At 50.5% G+C, this 12,592-nt stretch overlaps 3 protein-coding genes across 3 annotated transcripts; 1 reads left to right on the top strand and 2 right to left on the bottom strand.

Moving 5' to 3' along the window:
- PENARI_c007G09101 (C2H2-type zinc finger protein) lies at nt 1-1,236 on the bottom strand (the record flags this gene model as incomplete). The annotated part of the gene is made up of 1 exon (XM_022631094.1): nt 1-1,236. One exon carries the CDS (start codon nt 1,234-1,236, stop codon nt 1-3), a length of 1,236 nt encoding a protein of 411 aa, XP_022489258.1.
- Nucleotides 1,237-7,256: 6,020 nt separating this feature from the next.
- PENARI_c007G03957 (uncharacterized protein) lies at nt 7,257-7,958 on the top strand (the record flags this gene model as incomplete). Its single annotated transcript, XM_022630862.1, has 3 exons — nt 7,257-7,433; nt 7,539-7,907; nt 7,953-7,958. 3 exons carry the CDS (start codon nt 7,257-7,259, stop codon nt 7,956-7,958), a joined length of 552 nt encoding a protein of 183 aa, XP_022488953.1.
- Nucleotides 7,959-8,988: 1,030 nt separating this feature from the next.
- Nucleotides 8,989-12,081, bottom strand: bro1 (putative signal transduction protein BroA; the record flags this gene model as incomplete). Its single annotated transcript, XM_022631140.1, has 3 exons — nt 8,989-10,110; nt 10,162-11,749; nt 11,804-12,081. 3 exons carry the CDS (start codon nt 12,079-12,081, stop codon nt 8,989-8,991), a joined length of 2,988 nt encoding a protein of 995 aa, XP_022489389.1.
- Between the last annotated feature and the right edge of the window lie 511 nt (nt 12,082-12,592).

Raw genomic sequence — 12,592 nt, 5'->3', positions numbered from 1 at the left:
TTAAAATCGGTCTGCCAGGTCGCCGCCCGCCACGGAGTTATTGGCGGAGGAGTTCACGGAGGAGAATCCGGCTGTGGGATTCAACATGTCCTGCACTGCGACCTTGGGAACCTGGGGGACGGGTAGCTTGCGCTGTGTGCCGTCAGGTTTTGACATGATGTCCGCAATGGTCGAGCCCATGTGTCCTTGGCTGGGGCTGTAGTAATTGGGGCCCTCGGCTTGGGGTTCCATGGGCGCGAGAGCGGGTGTGTGCTGGAGAGACAAATGGCGGATCGAAGGCAAGTGCAGCTCGCTGGCACCGAGAGGGCGCAGACGGGGCGAGTGTGCAGGGGTTGCCAAGGGAGTGTGGTCAGGAGTGGGGGACAGAGAGTCGTGAGAGAAAGTAGGAGAAGAGGGAGCAGTGGAGTTAGGCGAGTTGGGACGAGAACGCTTCACGCGGTGGCCATATCCATCGTCATCGTCGTTGGAATGCGACCGAGTCATGTTCTGGGAGATGGCGTAGGCAGAGAGCGAAGGGAGGCCACGGCCAGTGCCATGACGAGAGCCGAACATTTGGTGGCCGCGCGAGCCGTGGAATCCCATGTGGTCGTCACGCTCGACCTGCGAGGCGGCCGTGGCTAGAAGATTAATATCCATGCCGGACGAGGCACGCTCGGTGTTGCGCGAGTAGGGTCCCAAATTTGAGCGCATGTGGTTGGCGTAGTTGGAGAACGAGTGAGGTGGCGAGACGTCGGGTGATCCCACCTGCGACACGGGCGCGGAGCGAGTGATGGGCTTGCTGGGTGGAGGCATCATGTTGGCGGCGTTGACCATACCTGCATCCTGGTTTGCAGCAGCCGCAGCAGCCGCAGCCAAGTGCTGGGCCTTGTTACTGCGGCGCGAGTTGGGGTTGTTGTGGATACGCGAGTGACGGGTGAGTTCATCAGAGCGACTGAAGCGCTTTGTGCAGCCAGGGAACTGGCAGGCGTGGGGCTTCTCGCCGGTGTGCGTCCGGATGTGTCTTGTCTGATGCTCCAGGCGGTGGAAAGCACGGTCGCAAAGAGGGCACTTGTACGGCCGGGGAAGATCCTGGCGGACCTCCTCGGTTGCGGGACGAGCACCCTTCATGAGAGGCGGCAGAAGGCTTACAGAGGAAGCCATTGACGAGTTTGAGTCACCGGGAGTCGAGGGAGTTGAGTCTGACGAAGCGTCCGGGTTGAGAAGATTGGAAAATCCTAAATTGGCCGGTGGTGGCATGGAGAGGGACAGATCCCGGAGGTAGATGAAGATGAAGTTGAAGCTGACAGGGTGAAGGTGAAGGGCGAAAAGTGAAGGGAGAGAAGAATCCGGAGATGACGATCTGGGGAGCAGATGATATAAAGCCAAGGGTGAAATCGGAAGGGAGTGAAAAATTTAAAGAAAACCCCAAAAGGAGTGTGGGGGAAGACTGGGGCAAATTGGGAAAAAGAAAAAGAATAAAATCGGGAAAAATTAGGGGAAATTCAGAATTCAAAAATGAAAATGGAAAAAGAACGTAAAAAAAAGAAAGAAAAAAAAAAAAAAAAGGAAAAAACCAATCGGTAGATCATCTTTCCCGGAGTCACCGTCACCCACAGTATACACTGCCATCTATACACTGATTTTTACTCTACTCTACGTTCCCTTAGGTTCACACTCTCGATATTTAATATATTCAATATGTGTTAATGTGGCTCCCGAAACAGGAGGGGAGAATAAAATAAAATAAAATAGGATTAAATTAAAAGACACTACGTAAGGAATGTGGAGTTGATCTGAAGAACCGTGTGGCGTGAGTGCGTGTCCCTACATCCGGCTATCGCGGGTTCCCTTATTGTCTGATCAAATCCAGACCCGATGTATATTATGGGATCATCGATGATGTCTATGATTCCATTTACCCCGTATTTAATAGTAAATCACCCGAGATGTACCCGTGATAATAATAATAATAATAATAATATATGATATATAACCTGGATCCCCTACAAAAGTAGATAGATAAAAGCTGATGAACGCTGATAGGCGCGGATCGTCCAATTATTGATAGCCCTGCAGCCACACAGCCGCAAATTCGCGTATCTCGAGGGATTCCTGGTCCAGATGTGAAGCGGTATGGAGATGTGATATGAACGGAGTATGGGGTCGGGGGCCTGTTTTCTTTCCTTTTTCTGAATCGAGATTCCCACGAGCCTGTCCTCTGTCGTTCCATATTTTCCTATTTCCGTAACATAGACAACACAAGTTCCCCCGAGGCACGGAGGTCCCCCGTCTAGCGATCATCCGAAGTGGGGACCCCAGGGGGTCCCCAGGAGCCAAGGCCAAGGGTGTCGCGCCATCGGGATAACGGGATAAAGAAAGATACGCCCACTCGGCAAGGGAAGATGACTCCCCATGTGCTGGGGCTGGGGTATATGGTTGGACGATAACAAGGGGAATGGGGCATGGGGAATGGGGAAAGGCGTGGGATGACCTTATCTCGTATAAAAGGGTATACGGGTTAATTCCATATTCAATATTCAATATTCAGTACGGAGTATTCAGCTCTACGGGGTACTGTATGATAAGTTCGAAATGGCCACATCGCTTGATCCTTGATCCTGCATACAGGGGCCCTCTTAGTGGCAGATCATAAGCATGAAATGGGAGCCGATCCCAGTCAGCAAACGAAGCCCCGGTCTAGGTGGGTAACAGAACAAAAAAACAATGTCATGTCGGGCCGGCTGATAAAAGCGGAATATATCCCCAGGAAATGCACGAATCCCGGGCTCTAAATTGGGTTATATACATACTACTGTGTGCTACTGTACGGAATATAGCCATCTCTCCACGGGGAATGGCGCAATTGGGGAACCTCCGGATTCGGAGATCTCCAGGAAGCAGGTACCAATTACCCGCTTTTTGCCGATACATTGTACTTTGGCGATGTTATTGGCATATATGTATATGTAGGCATGAAACTACGGTGTTTCAGTTTCAGGTGACGAGTTCACGTCTCTGCTGACATGATAGAGCTGAAAACTATCAAATCGGAATTCAACTTCCGTCATACATTTCCCCGAGAATGCTCGTCCTACTTTCCCTTGAAGATCCTCACTCCACTATGGAGTATACCACCATACTATCGCCCCTAGGACGCGGGGGCACACCGGGCTATTGTTCCCATAAAAGAAGCCCATTTTCTGGGCGATAGCCGGCCGATATACCCGACAGTGGCGATCTTTACGTTAACACTTCCTTCACACACTGGCGTCGTCTACCCCGCAATCCCCGATCTGCAGAGCGTATCGCTGACCTTGATCGTCATGATCGCTATCTCCAGGTCAATCCCGATGTCGCTGGATCCTCCGTCACGCCATTCGGGGAAGTATACCATATGCAGCACTGCAGAATTTTCAGATAAACCGCTAGGTCTTGGCTCCGCGTATCGCGGTCCGCTTTACATTCCACTTATTGGAAATGGGGTTGTTGATCATGCTCCGGTATGCAGGCTGTCGATCTTGACAAAGAGGCCGGGGGAAGCCTGTAATCAAGGCAAAGATACGAAAAGGGAAGTAGTACATTGTACACGTAAAAATGAATAAAAGTGAAGAAAATGGAGACCCCGGACTCTGTTATCAGTCCGGAGCCGCTGGCCTAACTATATCCCCGCACCCCAGATCAAGGGTATAACGTTTTCTCTTCACATACTGTGCGGTGTTGCCCCTTGCGATTCGTTATGTCATGACGTGCTCAGCGCCTCAAATAGAAAGACATCGAAAGATTAAGAAAAGGATCGGCCAATTCTCGCTCCGTTTCCAATTGCCCTGCGCCCCTATCAAGAATAGGAAAAAGGAAGTGAAACCTGCTCCTACAGGGCGCCACTAGGCAACCAGAATAAATCCAAAAGATAACACCTTCAGTATGATTTGAGATACACTTTCGTCTACGTAACATTGACATTATCCTTCTCCTTCCCTAGGTTGGTACAGTATGATCTTGGTGTAAAGGTGACATCTAATCAGGCTTGGCGTTGCCTCGATGCGGGGGGGCAAGAGAAATCTGGGGTAGGGGATTAGGGTAAAGTAGGCGCCAATTTCCTTCGGAATGGGGATTTGTTCGGGTCCAGTTACTCTATCCAGTACGGAGTACGGATTAAAAAAAAAGTAGGGTGGGAGATAGGCGGGGTGAAGGTGTAGATTTACGTTTACGTTTACGTTAAATGTTTCGCAGGGAATGTGTAAAGTGTAACCCCAACTTTCTCTCCAGTGCTCGCTCTCGTATGTGATTACCTAAGATATACCGGGCCGGGATAAATTCGTATCACCACTCACCTCTTAACTATATCCACGCCCGCCAAGAGAGATCCGCACTCCACAGCTTCTGGAACAATCTTGCGCCAATAATGGCTTGGGATTGCCTCACACTGATATCATTGATGGATGCGGGGCCGTCATTCCGGAGTCTGAGGCTATTGGTGGGATTAGGACTTTTGGTTCGGCGAGAATTCATCCTATCTTGAGGAGGCATGTGATATTCTGGGGGGAGATAGGGACTATAGACCAGGTGTTCACTTTATTATGGTGATCTGTGGTCTGTGATACTGTGTACAAGGGGGAAGGAGGAGGAGATACGTGTCCAGTTCTCGGTGAAGCGTAACTTTCATGAAAAAAAATTTTTTTTTTACCTGTTCCCACTTTGAGTGATTTATTACTGTTTTTGGATCCCCATACTCTGCACTCTCCAATCTACGGAGTACTGTGCTACGGAATCATTTTCGATCTACATGTTCCACTCACATGTAGATAGTCAGGTACCGTAGATCAGTGTGACCAGGGGGGTGAATCTAGACCAAGTCAGCTGTAGTACAATGTACATTTACATGCAAGTCAACTATAAGTTATCTCGAACTAAATACAAACCCATCCATTCATCCATTCAGTTCAAGACAGTAAATTCAGGGGGGTAATCCATTTTCCCCCCGGTTCACCCGGCCCCAATAACCCCGGAACAAAAAGCTCAGAGAAGCCAAAGCCAGCACTCACGGGAACAATCAACCCGAATCAACAGACTCAAGCACGTGTCCCCAGATTACCCCTTCCCCCTCCTTCCCCCTCACAAAAGGGAAAAAAAGCCAGTAAAAGAAACCGGGCACAAAGGCACTAGACTACGGAAATGCCGGAGTCCGCAGCCTATAAGTTCCCAAACAGGCCATTAGGCGGGAGAGCTCCACGGGCTAAAATGATAGCTTGCGAGAGGTCGTTTCACATGTTCAGTGTTAGTGTTAGTGTTAGTGTCAGTTCCTCTTCTCACATGCACATGCGCTTATCATCCCACCAGGGAGGAGGGGACTCGAGTTCGGATTTGGGTTTGGTGGCTGTGGCTATACAGTAGCTTCAGGTACTAGGTCGGGGCTACGGCTAGCGGATGGGATGCGCCCATTCCTACGTGATAGTACAGGTAGTAGCGCCGAGGTATGGTCCCATGCACCCGCATTTGTCCATGTAGTGTACTGTAGTGTAGATTGTACTGTAAGTTATTGTATATTAGACAGTAATGTAGATTTTACTGTGCATGGGGGACATTGCGTCATGCGCTCATATGGTTTCTCCAGATTGGGGAATGGTGATAAGAGATATCTAGAAAGGACGCCATACGCGCTTATATTGCTAGCCTATATGTAAGTTAACTTATGTGTCCATGTACTTGTACATGTACTGCACACTGAAGACTGTGAGATGACGACACAACCTACAGCTTAACATCTAGACCATTCTCCTGCAGGTACGGATGGATATACACACTTCTCTGTTCGCGTCAGCCCATAGGGCTGGAGTAAGGAAAGAGAGAGATACATCGGGTGAACCCGGAACAGTCAGATTGTACCATTATCACACCTACTTGCGAGAGGCAGCTGGACCGGGTAGCGGGGCTTAGTGTCGATACTATGGATCCATGATGATCTAGGGGGCTTTTGCTTAGGATGAGTCAGGAAGGTGGCATGGAGGGGAAATTTCGGGAGGGTCTTGGCTTTTTGCCTTTTAAGGGGCAGACTAGGCGCTATTCTCGTCTATACGGAGTAGCAATTCAAGGAACGAAGAGTTTTCACGGGGTAAGTACTGTACAGAGTAACAGGAGTCGAAAAAGGGGGTTTCGGTGAAGAGGAAAGAGCGGGAGTCTTCCGGGGGCGTTTTTTTGCGTCTTTTTTTTATCCAAGTTTTTTTTGCGCTTTCCCCCTTGCCCCTCCAGCGTTGCCGTGTCCGGAGCCGCGCCGAGTGGTATCGGCGAAATGGCTCTCGGCATCGCCGTGCCGAGGGTCGGATTGGTCGTGGTGCTGTGTCGGCTTCTCTTTGGTCTCTGTATTCGGGTTGTTTCCCCCATGTTGGAGGCACGTTTTCCTATGGGCCCGGCTGTATGGATTTGTACGAAAATTTCTTTGTATAGAAATCCCTTAGTCCGAGATTCCTCCGAGGTTCGGAATTGGCCTGTCCGGGGTGAAAGTGGTGTGGTCGGATGTTCCCTTCTAGTCTATGCAAGTGATCCCCTAGACCAAGGCACGTTCGTCCTTGTCGCAGGCTACTAATGCTTGTGTGCCTTGTACCTCGGGATACTTCCCTCATCCTGATCTTCGGGATTTATTAGGTAAAGAAGAGGATGTTTTCGCGTACTTTACTCCGCATGTAGCGGTGAAGCCATGTGGAGTCCCGAGTCGTGGAGATCAGATAAAATTGGAATTGGCTATCGGGTGAGAATGGCCAGAGTTGGAGTTGCCCAGGTGGACGGAAGAGATATTAGCAGCTGGTTTGTCTGACTTGTCCGGTTTGCTGTGTTTGGCATCTATGACATGTTTGTTGTGTTTGCTGTGTTTGCTCAGTTTGCCCGTTGGAGTATGAGGCTCAACGTAAAGATGCATCAGCCTCACGCAGTCACGCAACAGACAAAAGGCATTGAAACTCGCTAGACAGAGACCAAAACATGCACGTATTAACACAGTCCTCTCTCTATCAATCCACACCCAACCCACTAACATAGACACCGATATCTCCCAAACCTCAGGCACAACCTCGGAAGCGGAAATGACGTTTCTGCCATGTCCGGCCGCCTGGAGAAACGAGAATCTCAAGTGTCAAGTCAGAGCTAACAAGCCCATCCACCCAATCTGACACTATACAGCGAGTCCCTACATGATTCACTCCCATCTCCAACCCTCCCACCACTCTCCCAACCATTAACTACAACCCCTCTTCCAATAACCTTCCAACCTCGAGCTCCGGCACGCAATGGCTCCCCCGCGCCAGCGCACCACGGCTATAGTCGACGACTCGAGGTCCGAAGCCTCCAGCGGCACGAGAGAATACAAGAATCCCCCCAAGAGCCGTAGACCGGCAGCAGCAGCCAAGGATAAGGCTTCTGTGACTAGCGCGCCGGTCGATCAGATCGTGGATGATCAGCCTAGGGTATGTCGCCTCCGTCTCTGTCTCAATCGCTCCTTAACCACAACCCACAAAACCAAGAATCAACAACCAAAAACCTTTGACTGTGATCTAACACTACAATCTTAGCTTCCCTGGTCCGACCTCCCCCTCGAAATCCTCCACTCATACCGCCACGTCCACAAACTGCCCACCCCAAGCGCCTTCGCAAGCGACTACTCGCGCACCATCCTTTCACAGGGTATCGGTCTCCGCTCGCCGACTTCCCTCGCTGCCCGCCGCGCTCAATCGTCCTCCTCTTCTTCCCACAATCACAACCATACCCACAACCACAGCCATAGCCACCGGCAAGGCCGCAATGGCGAGTCTGCTGACTCGCTGCGTCGCATTGTCGGTCAGGATCGTGTGAGCAAGGATCAGTTTGCGCTGGTTGTTCGTAGACACTTTAATAGTGCTGGTTTGTCGGAGCAGGAGACTATTGCGCGTTTCTTGTATACTGTGCGTGAAGAAAGGAGGGGGAGGCAGTTTCGGTTGCGGTTTCAGCCGTAGACCGGGCTTTTTTCCGGTTCGGATGAGGATGACCATTCGGATGAGGATGGATTGAGTCCTTTACTTTGGTTTGATTCTTGTTGTCGGGGTTGGGAGTTAGGCTGGGATCTTGTCTTGCTTTTGTCGGGACTTGATTTTTTGGGCTGGCTGTCTGGTGCTTCGCCATCCTGGTTGATGGTGTACTGGATATACTTTCGGCTTGCTCTTGAGGCGACGATCTATCTTTCCTTTCCCTTCCCCTTTCTTGTTCTTATATTAAGATACCCATTGGCGTTTGGTGTGTTTCGTTGGTTGGTTCGTTCCCTCATCTTACTATGTACACTTTTGCATATCATATAATCCGTGTTTGAGACACTGCCATAGCTTATATTATATCGTTATTATATCTTTTTGGCGATTCGGTTCTTTCCCTTCTACTCTTCTTCCTTGTGGGTAACTTTTACTACCTGCCTGTTTAATGTAGGCAAAGAGGTGAAGTCCGTTCGTCGAGAATATATCCCGACCTGTCATCTTCATCTAACACAAGTTTACAGTAACCAAAAACCGCCACTATGATCAAAACCGAATAACAGTCAATAAAAATTAATATCTAAACTATGACATCAAGCCAGGAATATCACTGCATTGATGGGTACCTGGCCTAGACTTACAGCAACGAAACCTTAAATCAAAGAGCCCATAGAAATGATATTCACACCTACTGAATAGTATATATTTCATTCATCATGTACATAACAGCATGAAATCTCCCCTCTAACAGGAAAGAAGAAAATCAAAAAAGCGACAGAAACATCCGATTCGGAAGAAAAGGGACACAAGAGCCCCCAGACCGAACCGAAGGTCTTCAACGTCAATAGGTAAACAAGTGAGAGTCCGCGGAATAACAAGAGATAAAGTTAAAAGGGATCAAACGCCGAGATGTATGCCTTCCTCCCATTGGTCCGTTTTGACTTGATCCGATCCATCCTATCCAATCTAATCCATGATAATGAGGACCATGCCCTGGCAGTAAAGTAAGATAGTACTGTACTTATTTCCAGGCGTTCAGACCAGCCCATGGATCACCTCCGGTATCGGGCTGTGGCTGGGACTGCGAGGGAGCCTTGTGTTGGCCGTATGGTCTAGCCTGTGCATAGCCACCTGGACCAGACGGGTAGGAACTGCCAGAGGAGGGAGGGTAAGAAGTCTGCTGGGGACGCGGAGGAGGCGGGGGCGGGATGTAGCCATGAGGCGCCATGTAGTGCGAGGGCTGGGCGCCAGCAGTGGGAGGGACGGGCGTGCTGGAATTGGAGTAGCCCCCGTATGGGACGGGGGTTTGGGAGAAGAATTGCTGGTTTGGGGGTGGGGACACGGGGGTCTGATAGGGGTATGCCATGGGGTTGTAGCCTTCGGATAGTGGGGCTGCTGCGCCTTGCTGGAAGTGCTGGGCTGGTTGGTAAGAGGCTCCCTGGCTGCTCATGTATTGCCCGTAGGGTGCGGGCGAGTGAGAGAGGGGCCCGCCGTGCTGTTGCGTGGGTGGGTAGCGGGGTGACATCTTTGGGGAGGGTCCCGTTCCATAGACTGGGGTTTGCACAGGTGGAGGCGGTGATTTGACCTTGGAAGGAGGTCCCGATGCTGCGGATGGTGAAGTTGATGAGGTCTTGGGCTCCGTGGATAGACGTTCCATCAGCTGGCGCAGTTTCTCTCTTTCGCGCTCTTCTTGCTCGGAGACTCCGCCGGCCTTGTCGCGTTCGATCTGGCTTAGAAGCTGGGCGCCTTCTGACCGGCGGTTGTTGAGGAAAGTCTCGACATTCTTGCGAAGGCTGTCCACGTTTTCGGTCATCTCCTTGTAGAAGGTTCGTGCTTGAGCAATGCCCGACGAAAGACCATTGTAAGCTTCGTACACCTTCTTGTATCGAGCCATCACGGAGTTGCGCTGCCGCGTTATAGACTCATACTTCGACTGCTCTCCTTGGACTCGCTTGTCCTGGAGGAGATCACCGTAAATCTTGGTAAGTTCCTTCATTAAAGAAGATTGCTTGTGGTTCGCCTGAAGAAGTCGGTTCTGATGTGGCCGGAACTTTTCGAGCTCGGCATCGAAGAGTTGGCTCTCCTGCCCAGTAATCGACTTCTTATTTAGGATGAGAACGTTCGAAATATCATCAGTGTGAACCTGGCGAGACAGTCAGAAAATAGTTGGGAATGGATACGCTGGAATGCTCACCTTATCTTTCAGATCCTTAAGGACTTGGGACCGCTCTCGCTTTACGAGGTTTAATTTCTTCAGAATCTCTTCCACCTTGGCAATCTGTTCAGCAACAGAGGCACCGCCTTCATCATACACGTCATCCAGGAGACTACCTTCTGCTGGACTAGTGACACCATTCTTGCCCTTGCTATGTTTCGAACCAGCCTTGATCAAGCCTCGCTGGAAGAGCACATCGGCCTCATCTGTTTCTCCCGCAGACCGCATCTCATCGAAATCGGTCTCGTATTGACGCAAAGTCGAAGAAAGCTGCGAATCACTGGCGCTGGCTTCATTGATTGTATCCCGATATGTACGGACATCCCCGCGGAGGGTGGTATTCAGTCGAGCGCTGGGCTGCTGGCTCCAATCGGCCCCATACTTGGACCGCATCTTCTCACATACGCTTTCCTCCAGGTCAAGCTGCTTGGAGCACTGGTCCAATTGCGATAGCACTTCAGCCTTGCGATCTTGTAGATCGTCAAATGCTCTGTGAAATGGCTTGTGACCAGCGAGCTCTGAGCACCAGCGGCGGAACTCCTCGTCTACTGACATTTCCTGGTTCATGCCTCCCTTTAAGATATTGAGGCTCCCAGGTAACTTCAAATAGTCCAGGCTAGCGGCCATCTCGCCATTGGCGGTTTCGACCTTTTCTGTTTCGGCACGAATCAATTTGGCCTTTTCTTCATCATACAGACTGGCAGTTTCAGTGACAGACATAGGCACCAGCTTCTGGAAGATGTCGGGCCCAATGATTCGCTGGATATCCTGCCCTTGATACAATTCGCTGACAGGAATGGCTTTGGCCGCAGGAAGCTTCGCAACTGCTGAGAGACCAGCCTCATTTGGAACCGGCTGGTGATAGATGAAGTCATTGTCCTTGACCATAGTGGAAAGCTGGGCCTGCACGTTTGTTTGATTATGCTTGATGAGGTCCACCAGAGCGGGTCCTGACTCCGCTGTCAAATTGGAGGTCACCGGAGCTGTAGAGGGGAATGACTTTGCCCAACTCAGAGCAGTGGCAGATTGCTTCTCAGCCATCTGAAGACGAGCAATCGCAACTCCATGTGACCCGCTCTCGCTGTCCGCAACCGCCTGATAGTAGGACGCAACTGATCCCATGTGCGCAGCCTTGGCCTGTACGACAATGGACCACACCTTGTCGAACACGTTCTTGCCGACAAAGTCTTGCATGGTTTCCGCTCCCTGTGAGTAGAGGTATGCTGCCTGTCCAGCCAATTTAGCCAAGAATCCAGGCTTCTTCCCGTCTGCCACCTGCTTCTCGAAGAACACCTCTTGGGCTTGGGCAAGCGTGACATGGATCAATGTTTTGACGGTGTCCCGATTAAGGTCGGTCGACGGCGCATGCAAGAAATTCTCATTTATGTAGGTAAACATTCCGGCAGAAGCTTGGAAGGAATGGTAAGCAGTCTTCACGCCAGTATCGTCGGCCCGGTTCTGGTTGGCGGCATGGCAGGACAGGACAGCGGAGATATTGAAGATAATGGATGCCTTCTCGTAGGCCAGGGAGTACTGAGACGTAGGTTTGTGAGTGAAAGCATCGTACCTAGCAGATAAAGTTGTCAGCGCAATCATATATGTAGGAGGGGAAACGCCCTACCATGTGAACGAGATCTTGATGTGGTTCTCATCGACGGGAAACCTGAGGTCCAACAGCTCCAGTTGACCATAATACCGGTACAACAGATCGCGACCGGTAGCGCTGTCCTTCCCTGCACCTCTCATATCCTGGCGAAGCCGGTTGAGAGTCACACATTCTTGACTGTATCGTTCAGGGTCCTCGCCATATGTCTCTCGGATGTAATCCTTGAGGGGCTGGATCCAATCGATCTCGTTGGTCTGCTTCAGCGGACACGAAAGCATCGGTGACTGAACCATTGTCGGATGGTTGTCAGGAGCGATGTGCTCCCATCCAACTAACTAAAATCTGTAAGAGAGAAAACGCGAGGGCAAGGGGGGGTCTAAAGCTCCGTGTCTGAGGGGGTCGGAGTCGAGGCTGTGGGGTAAGGAAGACGGAAAGTCGGCGCCTGATGGATCCTGTTTGAATGACGTCGATTGGTCTTCAGTCTCTGAAGAGTATCTGAAGGTACATGAAATGAGAAGATTGTAAAAGAACAGGGTTGCCTGGAATGTTGGAGGAGAGGAAGGTGGGATGTGATATCCGTGTCTTGATGGGCGGCAAGCAAGTCACCATACACATCTACCTCATCTATACTCTAAACATCACAACACAACGTCTACCGTTTACAAAGCATGTTAACCTATTACAGTGGAGAGGAGAGCTTCATAACCACCTAACACTTGATAATAATACAGTATTCTGCCCCAAGACCCCCTAAAGCAGAACAGGTCCCCAATATCGCCGGCGCTATGACATGGGTGAGGTAAA

Source organism: Penicillium arizonense (genome assembly GCF_001773325.1).
Source record: "Penicillium arizonense strain CBS 141311 chromosome Unknown PENARI_contig007, whole genome shotgun sequence".
Taxonomy (NCBI): Eukaryota; Fungi; Ascomycota; class Eurotiomycetes; order Eurotiales; family Aspergillaceae; genus Penicillium; species Penicillium arizonense.
This window is presented reverse-complemented; position numbering and strand designations above follow the sequence as displayed.